Here is a 27,800-nt window from a genome sequence, read left to right as displayed (position 1 = left end):
ATACCCAACTAAAATGCAATTAACTGGTTTCATTCTACTCATCAGTAACATGATTTTCTTTCAAAAACGCTAATATGCGTGTTTTGTATATAAAATAAAATCTTTGTTTCTTTGAGGTAGAAGCACAAAAACAGAAAATTGTCCCAAACTAAAAGTACATTTGTTCATTAACGGATTTACCATAACAATATTGATATAAATTATATTCACGTTACACCCATGATTTAGATTTTTCAAACGGAAACCAGGTGACCAGCTCATTCACCATTCTCAATTTTGAGTTTATTTTTTTTCGGTGGATGTTCCCTTTGAAAACTTGCCAGCATAGAGCATGGCATACCAATTTGTTTTTAAAATAGCGATGATTAGAAAATACTAACGTGTTTCTGATTGCATTCTAGATCCAACCAACACTTTCCATAACTTTGACAAATAATACAAACTATGTTTGAGAAGAAAAATGTATTGTTGGTGAAAGCAAGTCTCAAAAATAACACCATGTGTTTATGTACATATATGCATGAATGCGCGCACGTGTGTGTGTGTGTGTGTGTGTGTGTGTGTTTGGGCATGCATGAGCACTTGCCTCTGTATGTGTGTGCGTGTATGTGTGTGTGAGGATCTATGTGTGTGCACTCAGTTTTAATGAAACAAAAAATACTTTACTGGACAACTACACTACCATTGGGATATCATCGTTGCAACCAAGCAATAATGTTCCTGTTTAACAGTCTAGTGTTAAATCAACTACGGCAGATCAGACTACATTTAATCCCTTTTGGAGGAATCTTAACTGAGGTAAATGAACTGTACATTTCACTTTAGTAGTTTAACCTTCAGGTGTCCAACTGCACTGAGAGTGGATGCAACTAACTCAGATTTAAATAATTGATGAAAATGTTGTGTCTAGTAGTGACTCACAAAAATTCAGAGTGCATAACCCTCTGAAGGAGGGAAAGTATTTGTGACCCACCCCATTTGATACGCCAGTTCAAATCACTGCAGGTGCCCCAATTACTGCAGTGCATTTGAATTTGGAATTGCCCTGAAATTTGTAAATGTAATTGCGAATTTGAATTTGAGCACTGTGATTGTTTTCCCCACACACATATATATCTTGTTGACCGTTATGCCAACTTGCCAGCAGAACCTCTGATGCGCTTGGTGCAGGTGCTACCATTTTAATCTGGGAAAAAGCAAGCAAGTTTTCTTGAGCGACAAAAAAAAGCAAATAAAATAAAATAAAAATCCTGGAAGACGAGGGAGAGGGTCTGGAGCTGGAAGGTGAACGTCGGCCCGCTTGCGGAACTCAAACCGGGACGCAGCATTTTAGTAAAAACATTTCCTTCGCGGCAGTGTGAAGCGATCCCTTGTTGAGTAACGCGCTGTTTTACGTTATCGCGAAAACGTGCGGCTGTCACGTCGTTTTTTCCCCGGGAGATATTTCCGGTGGGATCTGTGTGGGGGATCAGGGGCCGGGCGGGGCCCAGCGGCCTGGCAGGGGTTCAGCTGCGGGGCCCAGGGGCCGGGTGGGGATCAGGGGCCGGGCGGGGATCACGGGCGGGGCCCCGGGGCTGGGTGGGGATCAGGGCTGGGCCCAGGGGCCTAGCAGGGGTTCAGCGGTGGGGCCCAGGGGCCGGGTGGGGATCAGGGGCCGGGCGGGGATCACGGGCGGGGCCCCGGGGCCGCACAGGGGCTCAGCGGCAGGGCCCAGGGGCCAGGCAGGGATCACGGGCGGGGCCCCGGGGCCGGGCTAAATGTTGGTCTCGCGCTGCGTGGCAGCACCGTCCTCCTCCTGCGCGCACAGCTTCTCCGAGGCCTCGGCGTCCGGGTCGGCCTTGCCCTGCGGCTCCAGCTGCTTCAGCTTCTCCGCCTCCCGGCGCTCACGCTCCAGCAGCCGGTAGTTGATGAAGTTCCCGATGAACAGCCAGATGCTGGCCAAGATCACCACCGCCCCGCAGCAGAAGTACATGTACTTGTAGTTCTTGGTCACGTCCACCAGCTTGCCTGAAAGGACACCAAATGTGCTGTTACTCGTGCTGTTTCTCACGGGAGGGTGCTGAGATGAAAACCTCTATACTATTTATAACTGCCACTCTTACAAAACTGAGCGCAGCGCTAAAGGAGGGCGCCGGTACAATTTAAACACTGCCATTTCAGTTACGAATGGATTAAACCACAGCACTGTGCATAAGTCTTAGGCTTTGTAACATTTTGCTCTTTTCTACTGACACGCTAATGCAGAAAACAAAAATACAAACCAAGACCAAAATCGGGCATGACGGCAAAGACAATATATGCTGCTATGGCGATGTTGCGCTGTAATTGTCCTAAAATGCAGTTTCCAACATGAATAGGAGAAGGACGATTGTGTCTGTTATAACTTTCTGTCTGTATTTCATTGATTTAGTCGGTCGTTCGTTCGTTACGCTGTAGAATTGTCTGCCACTAGGTGGCAACAAACCCATTATAAACTTGAATTGCCTGACGCACTCCCACTCGAGTTACCGCTGAAGGTCGCGGCAGTGGCTTCTACCGTTTCAGCGCTTGTATCCAAGTAAACGGAGTCCGTGCAGCAACTAGCCTGCAGGAAGGACACGTTACCCTTTGACCGTTCAGAGATTTGCGGGAAATGGCCATTTTTAAGTGTCAAATGAACGCGACAAGATCTCATACTTCTCTTTCAAATAAATATAACTTGCGATTAAACATTTAGCTTTGTTGAGTTTGGACTTGGGTTCAGGGAAATATTGGTCAAATTTCTACTTTGATCATTTCTGGGATTCTGCGGGACAATTCTATAATTCTATTGGGTTTTAGGTTAATTATTATCCAAGGCTTTTTATCTTTAACTACTTGCTTTTGTACGTGTCAGATAGGATTTGTCTGTAATTGATGCCTCTAATTCATGGTTGTTGCTTTAGACGCTGCAATATGACGTGACCATATTCATACCACCGAGGTTAGGCCTGAAGTAACAGTCCCCTCGCCCACTGAAATCAGAGGAGGTGACACTGCATTATTGGTGGACAAAACCTCTCCCTTTTGTGAGTCTGTGGAGCCCTGTGTGACGTAGCAGAAGCAGGGACCCTTGGTGTGTAAAAGACAAATGGCACGTGTAGATGTTGCCCTGCCTGTTCCTTTTCACAGCGTACTCTTATAAGTTATAGCTCGTCTAGGAACTCGAGAACATGAGATTTCGTAATGAGGAGAACGGGGTGTTCAATCCCAGTCATGGATGTGCTAAATGGCCCGAGGTTGTGCCACTGATACGGGATCCAACAAGCTGCTGCAAGCAGTGAGACCTCCCAATGTACAACAAAAAAAATTTCTACTTATGCCCTCTTGTTCTACCGACAGGAAAAACTACATCTGAAAAATGCAATTCTTCCAAATTTAGTTTCAGTTCTTGTGCTTTTGTCGTCGCATCCGGTTTGGAATTCCGTTGATTATTACTGTAACGTTAAATCATTTTAAAATCTCTATTATGAGACTTGTATAGATGCAATGTCATTTTCTAAATCTTTTTAGCAGCATCGTGCACTCAATCGTCAATCTAAACGCACAAAGCATTTATCAAATAACTCTTATAAGCATGTTGGCTTGTCAATCATAGTAAAAAGCATTCTCTTTACTGGACACGCTCATCGGTAATCCGCACAATCGGCACCAGGCAGCTCGCGAACATTTGAGATTTGATCCTCGTATCTGAGGAACCTGCAGTGTTGAACTTGCACAAAGTAAGCGGTTGGCCATTCGAACACGTCTTGCCCTCCCCCCCCGGTCCCCGGGTCCCCATACCTGCCAGCGGGGGCCCGATCAGCACGGGGCAGCACTCCACGATGGTGACCAGCCCCACGGCGCTGGAGAAGCGGGGCGCGCCCACCAGGTCCATGAGCGTCTCGAACAGCACGGAGCTGACCATGCCGAAGGCGAAGCCAAAGAAGATGGAGTAGATGACCAGGCCGCGGTACCCCTCCGCCAGCGGGCACAGGATGTGACACACGCCGTTGTACAGCACGGCGAAGCTGAAGAAGTACTGTATCCGCGGCCGGATCCAGCGCGAGTTGGCCAGCAGGCCCATGGAGGGCCGGGCGAACATGTCCACGAAGGCCAGGATGGAGAGCAGGAAGGCGGCCGAGTACTCGTCCACGCCCGTGTCCTTGGCGTAGGCGGCCAGGAACACGATGGGGGCGAAGAAGCCCAGGAACATGATGCAGTTGCCGGACAGGTAGATGAGGAACCCGCGGTGCCGGAACAGCGACAGGTCCAGGTACTTGTTGAGCGTGGCGTAGGCGCCCTTCTTCTGCGACGGGGCCGCGGCCGGCGGGGCCTCCACCGCCTTCTGGCCGGGGGGCGGGCCCAGGGGCCGCATCAGGGACCCCGCCACGCAGCAGTTGAGCAGCAGGCCGCCCAGGATGAGGAAGCTGCCCCTCCAGCCGAAGGTGTTGAAGAGGTACTGGTTGAGCGGCGCCAGGGTGCTGAGGAACACAGGGCTGCCTGCCATGGCCAGGCCGTTGGCGATGGGCCTCTTCTTGAAGAAGTACTTGCCGATCATGGTCAGGGCCGGCTGGAGGTTGAAGGCCAGGCCCAAACCTGGAGAGTAAGGGGGGGGGGGGGGGGGGAACGCACAGGCTCTCTCAGGAGGTGATGATGTGACTGATGCCGGGCATAATGCTTAATCCAAACAGGGGCCTTCTATTATCAGAGTGAAAATCTGGACACTCTGGACCTTTGAACATCATACTTTCATTTTGAGGCATTTTAAGACATGAGGCCAGATTTCAAATGCCGAAATCCCAGGAACTGCTGGTCGAAATAACAGAATGCCCCAATGTCAAACCCTACCTTTACCTGCACTGCCCCATGTATGCCTTGCCCAAAGACGGCCAGTATTTCAAATGCAAACCCCACTGAAGCCATAGGTGGTGTGCATGGCAGACTTTTACCAATGCAAAATGGCATAATGTACTTGATTAATGTTTACTCAATTATATACTTGACTATCACGGTCCTCTAGACTTGGGTCAAATACATAATTGTTTTGGGTTGAAATACGTTTCTGCAATTTACACAACTTGTACGGTGTATTGGAACCTATGAATTGCTTTCCTTTCCTGAATTCCTTCTGGTCCTCTTGGCTGGCTCAGCTGCGCCAGGCAGGATCGACTGAGCACGGAAAAAATATTTGAATCCAAAAACGACGACGTGTTTGACCCAGGACCGCCGCGCTCACACCCAGGGGATGCGTTCGGGCTTACCTCCGATCACGCCGATGCAGACGTACAGCTCCACCACGTTGTTGCAGAACGAGGCCGAGATCATCCCCACGGCACACAGACAGCCCCCCATCATCATGATGGGCCGGCAGCCGTAGGTGTTCACCAGGATGCTGCTAATGGGCCCTGGAGGAGGAGAGTGTTCGGGTTTCTTTAGGCAGTTTGCCACACGCTGTTCTCCAGAGCAACTGACACACAGCCGAGTTATTTACCCATGCAACCCCTTTATGCGGCTGAGTGTTTCGCTGAACAAGTTCAGTCACTGCTAGAAAGGCCGCAGCGTTCGCGTTCTAGCACCGGGCATCAGGCTTGAACAGCATTTGGAATGGCAAAATGGAGCCTAAGAATGAAGCTTAGACCGCAGTGTGTGCATGTGAACTCGACAATACATTTCTCGCAGAAAACATAGTTTGTCCACTTTTTTTTACTGTGATAAAGCTTACGAGAAGTTCTCATGCGTTCGACTTTGATTCCCTGTATGAGGTTAGTCTGATGTAACTAATGTTAGTACACGTTAGCGGCACTAACGTTAACCCAAAACAAAAGGTTGTTTAATGGTACCATTTCAGAATTTTTGCGCGATTGTCTTGCCGAACCTTAGGCACAAACATTTCGGAAAAGTTGTGGAAAGAGGCGAGTATTTAATGTACAGAGAAGGAGTCATTTTAATTTTAAATTGAAATGTGCACAATGTTCGTGAGCAAATGTTTAATTTCTCATTTTAATGAACATTAACTGCTCATTTCACGTCCTTCATGTTGTTCTGGGTCTTTTTCATTGTGCCTGTGACAAAAGCTGTGACCTTGGAAGAATATAAAACCAAAATGTATAAATCACCTTTAATGAATATAATATAAATATAATACCATTTAATAACAGCGAACCATCTGCACTTTAACCGCATGCAAATTTGTTATTCGTGATAACAAATCTAAAATCGTGGAGTAAATCAAGAAACCGTCTTTGTCCCAAACCTTATGGAGCTCACTGTAAGAAGCAGTGGTTGGCGTTCATATTGACACCGGTCAACAAATGTAACTTCTCGCACACATTTTAAATCCTAAATCTTAAAATAGGTCTCGCAGGGATGCGGGCTTCGTTCTCAGATTATGTATCAACTGGTCCCTTCAGCTTTGTCATTTTGGCATTGTCACGTGAGGGAATGTTTTCCCTCCGGCCCGGTCATCTGAAGGGTAGAGTTAACCGTTCTGGTGACTCTTTGAGTGACATGCCCTTTGAGTGTGTGTGTGTGTGTGTGTGTGCGGTCTTGTGATCTGTGCACCCTCAGCATAAACACAAAGCATAGCGAATGGAAAAATGTTCTTTCATACAAGCGTTGCGATCGTGCCTACATTTGCAGGCTTGGACGCAGAGGCTGTAATGTAACGTCAGGCTTTTCGTAAAGATATGCCACGTGAGTGACAGAGCTCAGGTTAAAGGGATAGGGGAAAAAGGTCTTAAATAAGCTCTACAGTACTTCGCCATTGGTAAAGAAACTTATCCTAGCTGCCCTTGTAACCGTGGCTGAAGAGCAAATAGGGGTGGGGGAGTGCGTTATCAAAGCACTTGTTTAGATTTCATGATATGGAAAACTATGTGATTGTGTCTCCCCGCTCCAAGGTCAAATAGAAGTTGGGCTTTTGGTTCACTCGCATTTACAGTGTCCGTGAGACTCTCAGTTCAGCTTCGCAGTAGACTAAGCCGTCCCAGTTTCCCACATTTCCGGACGTAACCCACATCCGATCCGTATTTCTGTCCAATCACATCAACTCGGGTCAAGGTGATTCGACAGAGAATTCAGTTCAAACCAAAAAGTGCCTCCGTGACCCACACTGAGATTGTGAGCGGACTCTAAGCCAGGGCTACTCAACCGCAGTGTCTGCAGGCTTTTGCTTCAACCGTGCACTACACCACCTGATCTCACTCAATATTTTACCTGCCTGGTTCGGACAATAGGCTAATTAGTGAAATCAGGTGGTGTAGCCCAAGGTTGAAGCTAACGCCTGCACACACTGCGGTTGAGTAAAGCTGCTCTAAGCCCTTGCGCTAGGCCTGGCCTGTTACTGAAGTTGGTGAAATCGGGCATTAGTTGGAATGAAAACCTATGAAAAAAACTATTGCACAGGAGTGGTAGCATTGTAGGCCAGCTCTTGTTGGAAAAGTGACAGTGTAGCAGGTCACTCAGGGCAGCTCTTGTAAGAATAGCACATTTCCCAACATGCTTTGCATCAACTTTGGCTTATTATTTTTTGCCACGGAAACAGACCCACATGGAAATATGCAAGTCCTTGTATGGGTGTAAATACTGTGTGCGCTCACTTTTGTACTGACAACACTCATTTGGGCAGCCTTAAGCTCTTCATTTGGCACAGTTATTCTAAAGCAGAAAACAAGAAAGACAAAACTTGGATGGTTGTTTTAAGAAGTATACATTTTTTTATAATATTGTATAATAAATTGCATCAGTTAAACCACAGTATAAAAAAAGGCCAAATTTAACTTTAATAAACATTTACAACCTCGACAACAAATTATGGCAAAAAACTGTTGGCGGTGTTGCTTGTTCTTCTCAGATATGCTAGATAGCGGATGCTTTTGTTTGCATGCTAAGCACAGCATGCTAACCAATTATACGATGTTTGTTTGATCCATATTGCTTGTATGGCCTGCACTGGGTTTTAGTGGCAGATGTGGAATGAAAGGAAGTTATAGGGGCAATTCCAACGTTCACAGGGGAGGCGGGCGATTCGCTCTCCTGACTGAACACGACCGTATAAATGCTAACGCAAATTTATTACAAGGACCCTCAGGGGTTTGCGGAAGAGGGGCAGAACCTTAAAGGCACCACTTCCTGAGTTTGTGCTTTCACTTTGTGTCGTGTACATCTCACACAGGGTATATGCTCAGAGGCAGTGTGTACACATAATATTGCCCGATTATTTTTTTCAAACGGATGTTTGATATTTTGTATATTTTCAGTTGGAACAATTTCTCATGATACATGCGGTCGGAGACTCGCTGGCTTCAGTGAAAGTGGCTCAGCTTCCTGTGTCAACATGTCATTTTGGGGGGGGGAACTAATTACAGCCTCAAAGGGGCAACAAATCAGCAGGACTGAAAATGGTTCCTTTCTTGTGCAATTCTCAACTTGCAGGGGGGGGGCTTAAATGACCAGACGTGTTCATGCAGTTTTCACCAGCTACCTGTTAGACATAGACCGGTTGAAAATGTGGTTCGTCTACCGGCTCATGGATAAAGTTTTTGGTAAATTTAGCCAAAATTCCCTTCCGTTTCTTACTGCAGCTTTAAATTCTGGCAGGATGCTACCCATTGGCCAGGCCGGCTGCATCTAGACGACACCCCACTGACCCTGGGGGGCGAAGGGATTGTGAAACTACATCCCTCTGACCATACGGGTCAAGAGCTTGCTAAACTACACCCGTCTGACTGTAGGAGTAAAGAGCTTGCTAAAACACACCCCTCTGTCTTTTGTGTGCTCCACTTTTGAACTGAGAAGGAAATTTGTGACGGCAAAATATAAAATTGTGAGATTTCATATATCCATCCTCTGCAAACATAACTGTAACTTCAAAGCAGTTTGAACAGAGTGGGGTTCATTTTTGCTTGACATTTTTTGAAATCAAAAACTCTTTTTTTTAACTCCAGAAAGTAAACTTTGCCTTTTACAAGAAATGCGATATACTGAGAAATGCTACAGACTGCATTTGGAGCACAGCAGGGCCATCCATGCAGAATATCAGCTTCCAAGTGTTCACAGGGGCAGGGTCAGGAATTTTTAAAACAAAAATATATTACGAAATGAGATTTTTTTTTTTACCTCCAGCATACATGACGGCCAGCATTATGGAGGAGATCCAGGCGATCTGGCTGTACGAGGCGTCGAAGATCTGCTGGATGTCCTTGAAGTAGACGGTGATGGCCTTGGGGAAGGCGTAGGAGAAGCCGATGGAGATGAAGGAGCCGAGCACCACGGCCCAGCCCCAGCCCCCGTCCGGCGGGGTGACGGTGGGACCTCCTGTCGGGGGCGGCATCTCTGGCCCGTCTCGTCCTGCGACTGCGGGGGTGGGGGGGAGAGAGAGAAAGAACTTAAGGTCCGATGAGCGACGGACTGGAGGAAGAAGCGAAACTGCTGACTCCGCGTCCACGGATACGGTTTCGCAGTGTTCCGCTCACGCAGCGCGGCGGTGTTGAGCGAAAGCGGCAGGTGACGCGTTTCAGAATCCGTGTCACGCCGCGCTCAACCGCCCGGATAAATAATAAACAATTTAAGTAACGAAGCGACCGTTCAGTTACGTAAGAACCTTTAACCTAGAACCCGAAAGGGCTGTTCACACCATGAACGACAACTAAATATATCCTTTTAACATTACATCACATTAATGGCATTTGGCAGACGCTCTTATCCAGGGTGACGTATAGTTTATTCGACTAAGCAGGAGACAATCCTCCCCTGGAGCAATGCAGGGTTAAGGGCCTTGCTCAAGGGCCTAACAGCTGCATGGATCTTATAGTGGCTACACCGGGATTAGAACCACCGACCTTTCGGGTCCCAGTCATGTACCCTAACCACCACACTACAGGCTGCACTATGTGGTTTAGGGAGCTTTAAAAAATCGTTCTAACTCAAGTCCACACCACAACTATAACGACAACGGCAATGGAGAATGATATTGTTGGGATAATTTTCTGCGATGTTTTTACTGCTGTATGAACAATAGAGCCAATCAAAAATCCAATTTAAATTTACTGGGTATCGCATTCAAAATGGCGGCAATATTTACAGAGCGTTATCATGCATCAGTGTGGATGTGAACAGGCCTGAAGACTGCAATTGTACAGTAAAATGCCCAGATCTGTGAAAGGATTTTACCTGAAGAATATTAAGTTCTAGGAGTCAGTCTGAATGAGAATGTCTGTGGGTGCCTGAAATGTAATTGGGTAATCTTTGAATGGAGAAATCGAGTATTGCAAACTAAAAGGCAAATGCTGATTATCTTGTGGTCTGATCCAGAACACAGACAGCCCTCTGCATGCCTTATCCCCCTGAAGGCCCCAAACAGGCCAGGATTACAAACCCTTCTGCTCTTAAATTCATTCTAGACACTCGGCTGTTGAGGAAAATTCAAGTGGGAGAATTTGGGAGGCTGTCCAGCACAAACCTAAACCCTGTGGGTTCCTGTGGTTTGCGCACAGATCCTGGTCCCGGAGGACAGGGGGGAGGTCATTGTGCCACACGGGAACACGGATGGGGAGGCGCTATATCAGCGCCACACCCTCTCCTGTACAAACACCCCAGCCCGCCACACACCGCCCCAGCCTATTTATTTATTTTCTTTTTTGGCATGAACATCTGGGAGCTCGCCCTTTTGTTCAAGGGCACGGCAACAACGTCTCCTGGGAAATTCAAGTCCCGTGGATGTCCTTCCACAACCCCCGAACGCCGACTGCCGTCATGAGACCGGCGCTGGTGCGGGAGGCCAACAACTGCCCCGCTCTCCCCTGCCAAGGTTGAGCAGAGGAAAGCCGGTCACCTGACTGTGTCGCCTGAGGCCAAACAGGATTTTTGCGGTGGCTGGAGGTCTCTGCTCAGGCTGGGCATAGTATGTGCTCAACGCAGGAGCACAATCAGAAAACGCTTAACCGAGATGAAGCCACAAGCTATTTACAAAGTAGTCCGGGGCCTCTCTGTGCGGAGTTTGCATGCTCTCCCCGTGTTTGTGTGGGTTTCCTCCGGGTACTCCGGTTTCCTCCCACAGCCCAAAGACATGCAGGTTAGGCTGATTGGAGAGTCTAAATTGCCCGTGTGTGAGTGAACGGTGTGTGTGCCCTGTGATGGACTGGCGACCTGTCCAGGGTATATTCCTGCCTTTCGCCCAATGTATGCTGGGATAGGCTCCAGCCCCCCTGCGACCCTGTTCAGGATAAGCGGGTTAGGATAATGAATGAATGAATGTATTGCTGCATTCTTGTACTTGCTCACCGGATTTTGAAGAACCTGCTATTTGTACGGCAGTTGTACGGCATCAGTTTAACTAAAATTCAATACGTTTTGGCAGGAAGCCTTGTAAGCCTCGCTTGGTTCAGTCGGACCAGGCAAGATCAATCAAGCACAGAAAAGTATTTGAATCCAAATCTATTGTGCATTTCACCCTTGTCCGGGGTTATCCAAGGACGTTCAGGAGGTTTGGGTGCTGCAGTGTGGAGTATAGTGGTTGTATATTTGGCCAGCCCTTGTTGGAAAATTGGCTGTAAAGTAGGCCAGCAGTTGTTGGAATATTGGCTGTAAATAGACCAACAGTTGTTGGAATATTGGCAGTATGGTAGGCCAGCTCTTGTGACGGTGTCTTAAAAATCAGAAAAAGAACACAGGATTCTGACTCAGAGGTTAATGCAAAGGTCATAGGTCACCCCTTATCAAATCATTACGTATGGTTTGAAACTATGTTTCAAATAACACGGCTTGGCGTATGGTAGCATTAATCTTTTAATGTTCTGTGCTTCAGAATTTTCACACAAACCTCTCCCGTTCTCAGGGGCCAGACCCGCCTTCTGAACAGACATCTTAGCATGCAAACAAAAGCATCTGCTATCTAGCAGATCTGAGAAGAACAAGCAACACCGCCAACATTTGTTTGCCAAATTTCTGCTGGATGTACCAATACCGTTCAAGCCTCCATTGTTTGATTTGATTATAAACGTGCCTTGGAGCAATATTTACAAAATACTCCGCTCGCTTGGGCTCAAACGTATTTATTGAACCAACAAAGCCTCGCACATTTTAGATCAGGTCACCCTTCAGAGCATAAGGAAATGAGGCGTGAAAAAGGCGAAATAAGCCACCGAACCAGCTTACAGCAATAAAAGGTCTGCCTGAAGTGTCGTAGTCTTGCAATTATACTTCATCTCTTACTTCAAGTACAACATATTTATGCATGTATTTGTTTTAAGTTACTCTGGACAAGTGAACTCATCAAGAATAAAAGCAATGCGATTTTAAGTCTAAGTTATAAGACTAAAGAACTTAGGACTGAGTTCTTTTTTAGTTCTAGCGGTGGAAATAATCATTGAACTACCTTGTCTGCAGCTGGGAATTATTTTGAGTTTTACCCTGCAAGAGCATGTACCTCCCTTTGTTGATGTTCAACAGCAGCTGGTGATAATGGCTCTCACTCACTGCCATTTACTGTTTAAAACACTTTCCCACTGCTATTATCCAGGGTACTAGCTGAAGCGTAGCACAGCCCTTGTGTGAGAATTTGGTGTGACAGTGATATCTGCCAATGCCACTACTGTAAAGGGCTCTCCAAACGGCCAAAACCGGGCATGGTTTTTGAGGTCTGCTGTAGTTCAGAGACGCCGCCCACGAGGGCTACTGTGTTCTCCAGATCAGAGAAATGTCATGAACGTAACCACTTCCCAACTGCTCAACGGGAATTGAAACAGAATCTTATCACAAGACCTGACTGATTCAAACTGATCATGTCAAATGTGTCCCGTGAGCCAGTTGGATTGAGTGGGAACACACCTCTCACGGGCAGCGATGTTAAGACCTAAATAACAACCAGGAGCCCGCAAGTAGCATCCCATACGCCCACCATAAGTGTGATGGGTAATTATTGCTCACTTAGACGGTCGCCAAGTTTCCTGACACCATCTGTGCTCTCACCTAGTTTCTCCTGCTGCAGCTGCAGGGAGCCTGTGACACCGATCCAATATTAACAACTAGACTGCCCCCAGAAAGCCAACTCTCCCTGTAAACTGCCAATGCCAACCGCTCCCAAATTGGGGACATTTATAAAGCACATTTAATAAACACTTTTTTTTTTTATCTCGCAATTATCTGCCCATATTTTTTCTCTAACTTGTACAAAATGTAATAGCACCTTCTTCCTTAACACCACCTGAGAATCGGGTTTGGTTTCAGCAGGTCCTTTTGCATAATTCATATCCTTTACCATATACCCCATACAACACAAGCCATACAGTGTGGCAGTACAGTAGAGGTGGGTGCCTCTAATTGGAGAAGATGTGTGTGTGTGTGGGTCGTGAACAAACATCAGCGTTTGTTTGAGAGTGAACGTGGTGAGTTCTGGCGCCTACATAATGGTGCGGGGCATTTTCCTGCCATGGTTTAGGTGCACTCACACCCTTAGCAGGCTGGGGCAGTGCACGGCAGTCGTTACTTAACGGTCGTGGGCTATCGTATTCCCTTCACGTTGAAGAATCCCTCCTGCTGAGGAGTATCTCTTTCAAGATGACAATGCCCCTGTGCACACAGTGCAAGTAGACCCTCCGTGGTTTGAGAAGGTTTAACGGGTGATGTCATCCGCATATCGCCTTCTGGGTCACGCGAGCTGAACCAGAAGGTACGCCCGCGGCGTACTCTTGGGGACCGGTTTCTCTGTAAAGCTGCTCTGTGACAGAGGTCTTGTTAAAAGCGCGATACAAATAAAAATGGATTGATTGATTGAACAATGGGAAGCACGGCTGGCACAGTTACATTTTTGAGATGGTGTACGGACCAGGAAAGAACATCACTGCAGATGCACGACGCAGTGAACACGCTGAGGTTAAGCCCCAAGAGGGCGGATACTGTTCCCCATTCCCCTCTCCGTGCCCCTCAAAGAGATAGGGTGACCTGTAGCGTAGTGGTTAAGGTACATGACTGGGACCTGTAAGGTCGGTGGTTCGATCCCTGGTGTAGCTGCAATAAGATCCGCTCAGCCGTTGGGCCCTTGAGCAAGGCCCTTATCCCTGCATTGCTCCAGGGGAGGATGGTCTCCTGCTTAGTCTAATCAATTGTAAATCACTCTGGATAAGAGCGTCTGCCAAATGCCAATAATGTGATGTAATGTAATGTGAAATAACATGACCTGCAATGACCCCAGCTTATCGGACCCAGTCTGTATGTGTGACTAACGTGGATAAGCCAAAGGCCCAGTCTGCATCTGTGGCTACAGCAGCTCAGCTCTACCGGTTATGTCATGTGAAAAATGACAGTTGAAACAGACAGCACCATGTAGTGTTCACAAAGTGTTACTTCTATTAACGGTTAACAGGGAATAAATAAATGCCTGCATGGCACCGGTAAGCGTGCTAAGTAGGCCTGTATTGCAAATTACCTGACTGAACCTCTCGGAACATTAAATTTGGCCTGTCAACATTAAGCTTTTAAAATATACAGGTATTTACATTGCCACAAAAAATGCAGAACAATTTAGAAATTTAATGGAAAACGGAGGCCAATCAGTGGTGGAATTTGTAATTTTTTTTGTACTTTCAGGGCTGTCTTGCCGTGAGTTTAAATGCCCCCCTCTGCAGCCCCCCAATCACGTGACTGAAAGCCTGAACCTCACAGCAAAAGCGTGAGAGTTGGTAACTGCAGGAAAACAGGAAAAAAGGCATTCCACATAGGTAGTAAAATAAGGCTGGCTGGCTGTCAACATAATATATCCTCTGGAAAGTGGTGGTCTGGTATTTTAAGCCTCTTAAACGCACGAATGCAAGAAGTCCAAGACTGTGGACTGTGTCTGCATGACAACCCGCTGAATCACTATGGATATTAAAACTTTAAAATTCTTTCACGTGCCACTCGTGAAATGAGTGTATGAATAGTACATTAAAAAACTGCCAGTGATGAATGCAGAAAGGTCAGATTTATTTCCATTGTTTTACAGGCATCGGTGCTATGGTACACTATTCCCAACACAAAATTTAAGTATCCTCAAATGCAATCTAATTTAACACAATCGTCACCTTTGATAAACTTCTGCTTCTACTCGATGAACAGATTCTGGTCCTGTTTAAAGGGAAACCACACTCATGACTCAAATAACTTAAAAAAAATAAATGTATCCTTTATTTGTATTAAAAATAGATTTCTCGGTTTTGGTTCTGAAGGTAGTTCAGGTAGGATCACATATACACAACAAATATTCACAACATTAAAAAAAAAAGAAAAGAAAAGGCCCCAAGCCTGCTCATGTATATGGACATGAAATTATATTTAATCTTCATGTGCACATTAGGTCCTTGAGAGCAAGGCAGTGCTCCAAACAGCCTTACTAACCTAGTTGTCGGCAATACCTATATACAAATGCAGCGTATCATTACAGTAAGTGTACTACTAAGTCAAGAGCAATACATGCGTAGGTATCTGAAAAATGTATTTGCTGAAATTTGCTGTAGGAAATTTGTAAAAAAAAATACAGGCAGGTCATTGCACTAAAACAAAGCCCCCCCCCCCCCCCCCCCCCTCCCCCCCACCCCCTTCCCACCAGATATAATCACCCCCTTCCCCACTTTCTGTGAAGTGTTTTCCAATTCACCTCTTTGATCAGTAACCTTTGTACTATATCCTCTAGCCCCTCCTTCAGCCCAATTCCCCACAGGTTAGACCTTCCCAAACTCAACACGGCCCCTCTCACAGTTCCGCAAGCCCACAAAACCAAATGCCGTACGCCCCGCCTGAAGGAGAGGAATGAACAAAATACACACTTGCTTAACACAAAAGATAAATCTCACAGGAAAGCCGTACAAGATTGAAAATGATTACCCACAGAAGCTACCAGGTTTATCACGATTGCCCAACGCCACTTGAGGTATTGCACACATTGAGATCTGTAACTCAACTTGTTTTAAGAGTTTAAACAAAAAATCAATTAAAAAAAAAAGAAATAGGTACTCTCCCAACTTTAACTCAAGGAAACAAAATTCCTCAACCGTCAGTGACATCAATAAAATTAAATATTTCACTTCCAGTGAACAAAGGTGATGTTAGGAAACGGTCACACGTGACTGCCCAACACACTGCTTGCTAAACAACTAATAACAGCATCCTGAAACCATTTTAAATGAAACTTCTTACTCACAACGAGAGTTTATCTTCCTTCTAACTTGGAAGGGTGACGCGTAGATGAATTAGGAGTACACCATATCAGCAGTGAAATGTTTGTCATGGTTGTAAACCAAATACTTCCTCCTTTTTTTCTTTTCCCGCTGTCGGCATAGGCGATGACGTAACGACCGGCGAAGGCCGAACACGCACACCTGAAACCAAAACAACGGGTTCCGCCCTGGTGACACCCACGCCGGCTTAATTAAATCAACTATGACTCACTCTTTCCAGACGAGGACCAGACGTCTAATTGGCATTTCGTAAAAAAGGTGTGGCCCTCCCTAAGCTAGTGGCAAGACAAGCAAATATCTCTTTCAGGCCTGATAACACATGTGGACAAGGGGCTTTGGGTAACAGCCCCACTCTCCCCACTCTGGTTACTGCGAACTGACTTTGGGAGTCGAAAAAGGGTTGGAATAGACACTTGCCGTTCTCCTCTCTGATTTCTGCACAGTGGAATTGAGGGGGGATGGCTCTGTTCTGTTATCTCAGCTTTCAGGTTCCCCGGAACGAAAAGACGCCATCTTGGCTCAACAGCAAACCTCTGCGATTCCTCCACTGCCTAGTTACAAGCCCTTTCAAACCCGGTGAGGGCAACTTCCACCTGCCGTTTCCCTGTGTCCGGCTGCCGAAAGACACAAAGCCCCGTCTCTGAACGACGGACATTTCTGGGGGGCTTTGGGGTTCGTAGATCGCCGCACAATAAAGCGCCTCGGGCGCCTTGGAATCACGGTCACGAGCATGAGACGAGACGGCTTGAAGAAGGCGTGTCACTCTCCTTTGGGCTGCTGAGGGACGAGGTGTGGGCGACATATCTAATACTAACTCTAATTGGATCAGACAGGGTACAATTGGCGACCAAACTGGGAGAAAAAGGGAAAAATCTCAACAAAAAAAAATAAAAAAAATAAAAAAGAATCCACAGGGACTACTACCAGTTGGATTCGGCATACTGTATAGCTGGCATGCATTGAAAGAATCATCACTCACTGGTCGGCCAGCAACATTTCTGTGAGTACTGTGCAGCCTGTGTCAGTCACTTCCTGGTACAGTACTGTGCGAAAGTCTTAGGCACCTGTATAACATTCTGTACAGATAAGATTCTTTCTAAAATAAATCAAATGAAAGGTCCTAAATAAACGTACGTAAACATTTTGGTAATTTGGCAGAATAGTTGAATCAAATCAATATTTTTTGTGACCACCCTTCGGCGTTAAAACTGCATCACTTCTCTGAGATGGCCAACGCTGTCCTGCAGTTCTATAAGACAATCAGCAGGGAGGTTGTTCCAAGCATGTTGGAGAACTTGCCACTGTTCTTCTGCAGACTTCTTGGTCGGCTCCTTGCTTCTGATCTCAGACAGCCTTGATCAAGTTTTTATGTAAAAAGTAGTCAATTGCTTAAAGTAATATGTTACTTTTTGAAATTAAATACAAAAACGTCTGTAAAATTTAATCTTTTAGAAAATGAATATTTGGAAATCTCAAATGTATTCTTTTATACGAACACAGACAAAAAAATAAACATCCTAAAATATGTATATATATGTAATATAAATAAATATACAAAAGTCTAGGGTGCCTAATACTGTATGTCTTAAGATGTCCTGTAGACTCTGTGGGATTTTTAAAGAGTTAAATGTCTTCCTCCGTACGATTGTTAGTAGAAAAATAAATCCAGGCATGTCTTTGTTTCAAATAGGTTGTTTAATATAATAGAGAAACTAGTAGTTCTGTTCCCAAAGTATAGGTCAACAAGAACAAACAACTGAGGGAAAATGCCACCACTTATACCCTGTCCCTCAGGGATTAGATCTGGTGGGGGGAGAACCAAAATGTGGGGAAGGGGGTAGAGGATATAATACAAAGGTACTGATCAAAGAGGTAAATTTGAAAACACATCACAGAACGTGGGGAGGGGAGCAATTCGATCTGGTGGGGGGAGAAACAAGTTGTGGGAAATTGGACTAAGGGAGGGGGGTTGAGGATATAACGCAAAGGTACTGATCAAAAAAGTACCTCTGAGAGGATTAGGGACTAAACTCCAAGCAGGACATCAAGCAAAACACGAGTGGTTTGGCCAATGGAAGGAAGTAAGGCATGAAGCCTGTGGTCTCTGGGGTGTTATAAACACCACCAGCTATGTATTTAACCCAATTTCTATTTCTCTGGCTGAAGGCTACAGAGCATTAATCAATAAAAACATTCACACTGAGTGATACCAGAAAGACTGCACAGTGCTCTGCTTCAAAGCATCCTTCCATGGTCCAAGTAAAATCAGGCTAGGACTCCATAGGTCTAGATCCAATGTTTCACGAGGCTCTTGGCAACCGCAGTTACACGCTGACACCAACACATTTTACAGTACTGTTCATTAACCTGGTATAGTTCAGGTCAACGGCACCATTTCCTTGCCAGCCTGAAAGCCTCCCCGTCCACTGGTGTCCGTGTCCTTTGTGCATCTGTGTCAGGACTTTTCCTACAGGGCGGCTGGTGGAATAAGTCGTTTAGTTTGGCTTCCCTTTAATCTTTAGACCTCTGGTACAGAACATCTTCTGCCTCCTCCACCGTCTACCCCTGATGCAGCAGCTCGAGTGTCTTCAAGTTATCTCCTCTCTGTTGCGCTTCTGAGTTTCATTCCGGCACTTTGTGAAGGATGGAAATAGCAGGGTCCGCATTGTGAAGGTCGCGGAAGGACTCTCTCAGCTAAAAACAGGAAAGCAGGAAGCAGACATTTGCTCTGCTGAGACTACTATTGCCGGAAAAGACCGGAAAGCCACACTAACACGGACGGACCTATCCTCTTTTACAGTCATCCATTATTCACGGCATTTGGCAGACACTCTTATGCAGAGCGACATACATTCGATTAGACTTAGCAGGAGACAATCCTCCCCTGGAGCAATGCAGGGTTAAGGGCCTTTGTTCAAGGGTCCATGGCTGTGCGGATCTTATTGTGGTTACACCAGGGATTGAACCACCGACCTTACAGGTCCCAGTCATGTACCTTAACCACTACGCTACAGGTCACCCTATCTCTTTGAGGGGCACGGAGAGGGGAATGGGGAACAGTATCCGCCCTCTTGGGCCTTAACCTCAGCGTGCTGACTGCGTTGTGCATCTGCAGTGATGTTCTTTCCTGGTCCGTACACCATCTCAAAAATGTAACTGCCAGCCGTGCTTCTCATTGTTCAATCAATCAATCAATTTTTATTTGTATCGCGCTTTTAAAAAAAGGCCTTTGTCACAGAGCAGCTTTACAGAGAATCACATCTCTGGTATGCCAAGGGCAACACTGGCAAGGAAAATCTCCCTGGTGAACAGGAAAGAAACCTTGAGCAGAACCTGTGGTCTTGTTGTTCTACTGTGTCTAGTTCGGTATTCTTCAGGTGGCACAGGGGGTTATCGGTGAACACCGTACGCTTGTTTTCAGTCAGGTATTCCCAAACTGTCAGTCACTGCCAACAGTTCTAACGACACAGTGACCTAGTTATCCACGTTGCATGCAGAGGAGCAGAGGGCTCCGCTTGCATATGTCACCAGTTGGTTCATGACATTGACCTCTTGCGATAAGCCTGCCCCCCGGCCCACCATCGATTTCTAAGATGAAAGACCTGGTTCCTCAGTGGTGGAATGACTTGCCCTACCACTGTCAGGACAGCAGAATCCCTCCCCCTATTTCGACGCAGACTCAAAACACACCTTTTCAAACTCTACCTTAGTCCTCCCTCCTGATTGTCTAACCCCCCCCCCCAAAAAAAAAAAAAAATTATAATAATAAATATTGCACTTATGATGACGACTATATGTTTAGAACAGCATTCCATGTGTATTTTCCTAGTTCTGGATGTGATGCTTTGACTTGTGGTAGAACCTATGCGCTTGTAAGTCGCTTTGGATTAAAAGCGTCTACCAAATGACAAAAAAATGTAAAAAAAATGTAAAATGAAAGGCTTGGTGAAATCTGCATAGGCCAAAGCTGGGACAGACATCAGCTTTATGCTTTCGAGCATCAAAGGAGGTCTCAAGTGGAATCCCACCACTGGGAGAGAGGAGTTTTACGATTATCGGTCTGGCTGATCAACGTTTCTTTCCCAGATTATCAGCATCTGCGCTTTTTGACCAACATCCTTGTCAGTAAAGTTTCTAGGTGATGAAAGCCGCGACTCTCTGAAGTACAGGGACAGTTTTGTAGTCTGGCTGAATGTGCCTACCCGCAGCATTGTTGGATTGGTTGAGGTGTGGACAGCGATGAGTAAACGGCCAATCAGCACTTTTTTCCGGTACTGTGGGAGAGGCGGGGAAATCAGTAAACTGCAGAGAAGCATTTCCCTTAACCGGGCGGGAGCTTGTGGCTGTTTTCACGAGGTAAGAACATGGCAAAGTCACTGGTTAGTTGGCAAAAAGAACATATGAAAGTTCATATGAAAGAACACATGAAAAAATGCCTGCCAGCCTCTGCATTTATTTAAAAATACTGAAACACAAAAATGGACTGACGACTTATCAGATCAATGGTGCCAGACCAAAAAAAACATCTACTTTGCAAGAATTAAGTGAATAAATGAGTATATGAAGATATGACAGGCTTTGAAACAAGCAAAATACAGTTGGGTTTTGAATTTCTTGTATGTTCTACTATGTGCCATACTATGTGCCATCCCTCTTTTGGGTTCTTGCTTTGATTCTCTCTCATACATGCACACCCCAAAAATCACCATAAGATTTCATAACGGATCGAGAGAGATGGAGATGTAGATTGGTAGCCTAAATAATTCCAGAGACACGTTGCCAGCAACCGACTTTTCACAGTGGCGAGTCCGATGCCTCATGTCTGGAGCTGAACCAAGACACATGCTCAAAAGTGAAAAGTACTATCACACATAAATGCTGCAAAATATTCACCAACGGTTGTAAATGAGATAAAGGCTGTAATCCAACCTGAGATTGCCGTCGTCTCTCCCTTTCACCCACTGGCTGCTGACCTGGGACAACAGTCAATGGTGACTCTTCTATGCCACTTCATTGACAGCGGATGGATAAGAGAGCTTTTACTGTAAATACAAAGGCACTCTATGAGTCCCGCACTGTGGGATACATGAGAGGAACGTCTGGCTCCGCCTGACAATCGGAACACAGGCAGCGACTGTGCGAAGGCTTGCGCTTTGAGACGGTGACGCAGACGCAGCGAGAGGAATGAGGCCCGCCGGGCCGCCAGACCTCTGACACGCGGCCCACTCGCTGAGACTCGCGGTGAACAGTGGTCTTGTCCAGCGATAGAGCGGTCATGGGCCTCGCTGCGACCGGACCTGGGTCAGTCACCCCGTCCGTAGCACACTGTGGCCCCCCGCCACTGAGCTACTGCTCGAACCCTCCCCCCCTCCTTCAGCCCAGATCACACGGCCAAGACCAGAGGCCACAGACTGAAGAAATGAGCGCTTGTGCTCAGCGTGACTTTGAGATCAGGGTGACTCTGAGATCAGCATGACTTTGAGATCAGGGTGACTTTGAGATCAGCGTGACTTTGAGATCAGGGTGACTTTGAGATCAGCGTGACTTTGAGATCAGGGTGACTTTGAGATCAGGGTGACTTTGAGATCTGCGTGACTTTGAGATCAGGGTGACTTTGAGATCAGGGTGATTATGAGATCAGCGTGTCTTTGAGATCAGCGAGACGAAGGCAGGAAAGAGCCGGACCGAGGCATCGTAGAGGTCGCTGAAAGGATACGACGACAACGTCATCCCCGGAAAGTCAGGCCTGGAAGAGCTGGTCACTCAAAATTAGTTCCCTGAGCCTCTGAAAAGTACCATGGGGCATTGCGTAACCCCAGCCGTATCCTCGAGAGTACAATTCGCCACTGCGTGCCACCAGTGTCGGTAGTATTTCCACGATAGAACAGACAACTTCAGTTAACATCGATATTTCTTTCAAAATAAACAGCCGTTTCAATAATACAGCTACACAAAACACTTGTACCCTGCGTTGTTCAGAATACACTGAGTGCACAACTAAAATAAAACCTGAACAAGACACAGCCCCTCTCACTTCTACAGCTCCACAAGCCTCAAGCCTTCTCCGTTCATACGCTGTCTGAAGTAGAGGAATGCACAAATGACATGCTCGCTTCACACATCTTGTGTAACACAATGAATGGCAGAAAAATTGTAATGTCCCATAACTGTCCATTACATTACATTAATGGCATTTGGCAGACGCTCTTATCCAGAGCGACATACAGTTGATTAGACTAAGCAGGAGACAATCGTCCCCTGGAGAAATGCAGGGTTAAGGGCCTTGCTCAAGGGTCCAATGGCTGTACAGATCTTATTGTGGCTACACCGGGGATCGAACCACCGACCTTGCGTGTCCCAGTCATGTACCTGAACCACTACGCTTTCAGGTTTATCACACCCAATGTCACCTAAGGCACTGAACACATTAAATCTGTAACTTGAGTAACTCCAACTGTGACTCAAGTTGAAACAAAATTCAGTTAATGATGGCAATAAAATGAAATCTCACAGCAAACAAAGTTGATGTTCTTAATCATTAGCCACACATTGTGACTGTTCAAAATTTATCCAACGGCACTATCTGTCTGAGCCACTCAAACACAATCGAGAATGAAACTCTCACAAATCACTTTTATTCACAACATTTGCCGTGCTCCTGGTTTTGCACACGCTTCAAAGGCTGTGGCATATATGGACCCCTGAAAAAGGGTAGAAGTGCCCATCTTCTTTCAGTTGCAATTAAACAAAATGGATACTGCCCAACCTAAACTGAGACTAAACTGCCACACTTCCTGGTCAATCGCTTAGCCTCTGCTGACTGCTGCCAAGTTGATAGATACCTGTTATACTATCAGGTGATAGTACTAAATTACTTTTTGTCAAGAAACCGAAGGACTTTGAAATGTAGCACAGGTATTTTGTCAGAGCTGTGTGCTTGTCTGTGTAAATATGGGTGTGTTTTTTGGTACATAACGATGAAGCTCTTCATGAAATGTCAAGAGAAGCCTTGCCCTGTATATGTTTTGAAGCCTTGCCCTGTATATGTTTTGAAGCCTTGCACTGTACATGTTTTGGGTCAGCTGAGATCAGCGTAATCCTTCATTGATCTGCAACTCTTTTCCTTTCATTTGCTTGTTATTTACAAATAAGCAGAAGTAAGCTTAAATCTAGCTTATTTTCTTGGGAAAATGCAAAGTCATGATGATGATCTGTGGCTGGAGGTCCTGATACTGTAAGTCCACTGTACAGCGAGCTACATCATTTTTGGGACAAATACTTTTTAACTAATTTGGCTCTGTACTCCCCAATTAGTTAAACCATTCACATGTGGGCAAATTGCAGATTCTCAGGTTTTATTCAAGGGTATTTCTGTACATTTTAGTTTCGCCATGGAGAAATTACAACGTTTTATACGGCGTTATGGTGCCCCCATTTCGGGGCACCATAATGTTTGGGACAAACAACTTCACCAGCGAGCTTGATAATCATCTCAAAGATTTTTGACACTGGTGCCATAACAGGATCTATGGCGGCTCACTGCTTTTGCTGTTGTAGTCAACAGCTCAGGCCCGGCTTCAAACCCCCCCATAAGCCTCCCGTAAACACTCCTTGGGGAGCCAACACTAATCAGGTTTTGCCTCAAATGTCAGTTGAGGGAATTTGTTCTTTAACCTACTTATATGTGTGACTGAATGGAGTCCCCATAAACCCAGCGACCTGGTGATTGACACATGCCTTGCGGGAGCCTAATGTCAGGCGTATTAGCCAGAGCAGCATGCGCAGAAATGAAGTTCTGAAATGTACTTAAATCTTTAAATCTCCAGCTATGTTGGTCAAGAAACATGGTCAAGGGGCCGCGGTGGCGCAACAGGCTAAGGATGCAGCGGACTTGTGGTTGCAGTTCGCTGCAGTTGCACACCGGGGACCGGGGTTCGATTCCCGGTCCTGCCAAAAGCCGGCTCATGTGCAGCGGCATTAATTGGCTCGCCGCTCCAGAGGGAGGGTCTTGGCAGGGTCAGCTGCTCGCCGTACAATAAGCGCCTCGGACGCCTTGGAACCACGGACACGGTTAAGAGGGATGAGACGTCTTGAAGAAGGCGTGTCGCTCTTCCTCGGCCTGCCAGGGTGGCGGGGTGTGGACGGTGTATCTAACACTAACTCAAATTGAATGAGAGGAGGGTACAATTGGCTACTAAATTGGGAGGAAAAAAGGGAAAAATCTGAAATACAAAAGAAGAAACATGGTCAAATTCGGTAGCTATGACGACATTTGCACACATTAACTCGGTCACAGACGTACATTGTCACACACACCGTCACAGTCTCTGTGGGTCAGTCTGTCACAATCGCACACTTTGCCCAAAGGCCTAGGAATCACTAGGCTCTGTGTCACCAGCCAGGTATGACCAGAGCCAGGTATGATCATCCTGCCTTATGTTAACACAAGCTGCCATAAGGACCAGCAGGATACTCACAGGTAAATACCAGGTGTCACTGCCTGCAGGAAACATGCACATTAAAACTCTGAAGTTGACCTGAATATTCAAGTCTCCAGACTGAGACTTCAGTCAGGTACTCTCTTTATTCCAATCACCAAAACCAAAATCAGCCTGTGCTCGGGTTATAAGCAACCAGTATATGACTTGTGGGCTAGTCCTCTTTTAAACGAGAATATCAAGCCACAAACGCCTTGTTCAAACTACGCCTGTGATCGTCATTGCATGGCAGCTGAGTACAACTGGGGAATCCTCCCCAAAAATTGAGAATTTTGATTAAAATTATTATTATTATTTTTTAATAAATACTTTTGCATTATGGTAAATGGGCAGCTTTTTATCCAAGACGCTGGATCAAACCCGGCAACCTTTTCCGACTGCCAGACAACCGCTCTGAGCTAATGTCGGCCAAACTTTAAAATAATCTGCACAGTCAATGGGGCGAAAACCCCCTCACGTGTGCGAAGGTGCATGAGAACACAGTTCTACCTAATTGTGATTTATTGGAAAAATCTACTTCAGTTCCAACTGTCAAACTGCTGCTTGGAAATCCTTCTACGTGAAGGATTTCTAGCTGTGTGTGCAGGTGTGTATGAGAGTGTGTGCATGTTTCTGCATGTGTGTGTGTGTGTGTGTGTGTGTGTGTGTGTGTGTGTGTGTGCAAAACCCACAGAGCTGTTGCATGAATGAACAGGAGCAGAAAAATCCCCCTGCACCTGTTTGGTTTGAAATTTTATGTTGAGCTTGCACATAGCCGTGCCATCACAAGCCATTGTGCCCCAGTAAAACATTTTTTTAGAGGATTGCTTAACTACAGTCGTGAAAATTTCGCCTAGAAACTGGGGATTAAAATCACAGTCTTAGAGGATGGCAAGCGAGCTAGCGAACACAATATCAGAACGAAACATGGGATTATCTGTTGTCAGCGAGCACTGCCGTTGGAGGAAAACTTGACTGAACTTGGTATGTTTCACGTGTATAGTTTGGTTACTGAGGCTGCTTTCATGCTACACTGTCTCCATTATGTGTGTGTGTGTGTGTGTGTGTGTGTGTCAGGCAAAATTGACAGCAGATAACGGCCAACTCTTCAGGAAACAAACCTCAAACAACAGTTGCTTGCCAAAATAGGCTGGCTTGATAACAATGTCAAACAATGAAACGCAGGTGCTGGAGTCGAACCGCTTTGCCTCACGGCTGGTGGCATAACAGGATCTACAGCAGCTGCTTTCCCGTAAATCAACAGCTCAAACCCAGCTTCAACCCCCCCCCCCCCCCCCATAATAAGCCTCTAATAAACGCTCATTGGGGCACCCAAATCATTTGGGTTTTGCCTAAATTGCGCAAACCATTCAGGGAATTTGTTCTTTAACCCACTTCTGAATGGCCTTGAGTCTCCATGAACCCAGACACTGGCCCAGTGATGGACACAAGCATTGTGGGGGCCAGGCTTGCAGGGCCAAGCGTATTAGGCAAAGCAGCATGCAAAGAAATTACGTTTCTGAAGCCTCGCATCAAGGGCTTGCCGCTCCAGTATAATTTTCTCATACTTGCAGCTTAATCTTTACCTTCAGTTTTTTTTTGTTATTGCTTTTTTTGATTGGCACAGAAATGTACTCCATATTGCGTGTCGATAATTTGACAATAAGATGTTTGTTTTGTGAGTGTTCCGTCTTGCACAGACAAACCCATACATTTGTTTTCCCCTTTCCGTCACGCCTGTTGTCGATACTTTGCGAAACGCGTCGCACTGGGGGGGTTGTAGCAGAGGCGCGCAGAGAGTTGCCAAAGACTGCTGTCAACTTATCTGATCACTGCAGTGAGTGATCAATACGAACCTCTTACCATGCAGATTAGCCGGCACAGCACCCTGCCCAAAGGCTTACAGCACAAAGTCTGCAGTCTGTGTTCAGTCAAGGGTTGTCAAAAAAAAAAGGGTTAAAAGAAATGTTATATGTTATTTTTGTCCCTTTTCAAACAGTTTGCTGGGGTAAATGTGTTTGTGAACAAAAGAACTTGCACAGTTAGCATATATTTTGCGAATTATGCAGGAAACATCCACTTCCACTTTTTAGCGGGGCGGTACGTTTAGAACTGTGGTAACTAAAATCACATTGTACAACCGAAGGGTTTCAAAGAGATCATTAAGTTTAATACAGAATAGCAATACATTATCCAATAGATTATTGTAGAGGACTTAACTTCGTGGTTGAACAATATAGACAGTTCTTAAAACGGGGGTGGAGACATGCTGCGTAATTTGGATTTTAAACCAGCTAGGAGACACGAAGGTAAAGACTGTCTGTTATGTTAAACCTTACAACAAATGATGACATAATATGAACCCGCTTGAACTCATGATAAGTGTAGGATATGCCTCCAGTCTAAAGTACTCCTCTCTGCGCCGTCCCGGCCCCTTGTTCGCCTCTCCACTTTCTCTGGATGGCGCGGCTGATGGAGAGCCAATGACGGGGGCGCAACCAGAAAATGGATACAAAACGGTAGCTGTCACGCGAGCGCGTGATACCGGTCTAACACGAACATGACTCGAAATTGTATTCAAGTTCATGCAGATTGCATTTAGATCAATAACTTAGCTGACTGTGTTCTTACTTTACAACAGCAAGTTTTTTTTTTTTTGCAAGCCCTAACACGAGAGAGGATGCGATGCAGGAAGCTAGCGAATATAGCCACAGAGACCACGCCACTGAATAATCCCGCAAGATGTGTAAGCTACATTCAGAGGTTATTTGGAAGTCGCGCTCACAATGAGCAGGCCTGAACCTGAATGCCAAAAACCACTGATAACAAGCTCTTAATTCTTTCTACATCCCGTACGACAATACTGTCAAACGTTAGCTATTACTGAATACCAATGCACAGCGCATCACCAGGTGACATTTGAATTAACCACTGCTGGCTAACGCAACGCAAATGTAGGTTACTTATTTTCCTAAGCACTCTTAAAATCTCGTACACTTTGAATAAATTCCACGTTACCTTTCTGAAATGCAAAACCAGATCCCTTAGCCGACTGTGGTCCTTAGCCGCTGACCTTGCCCGTGTTGGGAGAAGACTGTCTGAAACCGTAGCTCGC

The 27,800-nt window shown here is 45.9% G+C and overlaps 1 protein-coding gene across 1 annotated transcript; it reads right to left on the bottom strand.

Moving 5' to 3' along the window:
- Positions 1-1,753: 1,753 nt before the first annotated feature.
- Positions 1,754-27,800, bottom strand: zgc:165507 (uncharacterized protein LOC561188 homolog). The gene is made up of 5 exons (XM_061229458.1): positions 27,704-27,800; positions 9,118-9,354; positions 5,262-5,405; positions 3,802-4,596; positions 1,754-2,007 (listed from the first exon to the last, which is right to left on the bottom strand). The coding sequence occupies exons 2-5, from the start codon at positions 9,329-9,331 to the stop codon at positions 1,754-1,756; spliced, it is 1,407 nt and encodes a 468-aa protein (XP_061085442.1). The 5' UTR covers positions 9,332-9,354; positions 27,704-27,800.

The sequence above is a fragment of the Conger conger genome, chromosome 19 (genome assembly GCF_963514075.1).
Source record: "Conger conger chromosome 19, fConCon1.1, whole genome shotgun sequence".
Taxonomy (NCBI): Eukaryota; Metazoa; Chordata; class Actinopteri; order Anguilliformes; family Congridae; genus Conger; species Conger conger.
Note: the sequence above shows the minus strand (reverse complement) of the source record. Positions and strands in the feature narration are given on the sequence as shown.

Bases quoted from the DNA above. Each gene is read 5' to 3' on its own strand.
- zgc:165507 (XM_061229458.1), bottom strand. From the start codon at position 9,331: ATGCCGCCCCCGACAGGAGGTCCCACCGTCACCCCGCCGGACGGGGGC. The intron at 4,597-5,261 runs GTAAGCCCGAAC...CTTACTCTCCAG, and splicing joins CTGCATCGGCGTGATCGGAG to GTTTGGGCCTGGCCTTCAAC. The intron at 2,008-3,801 runs GTATGGGGACCC...GTGTCCTTTCAG, and splicing joins GATCGGGCCCCCGCTGGCAG to GCAAGCTGGTGGACGTGACC.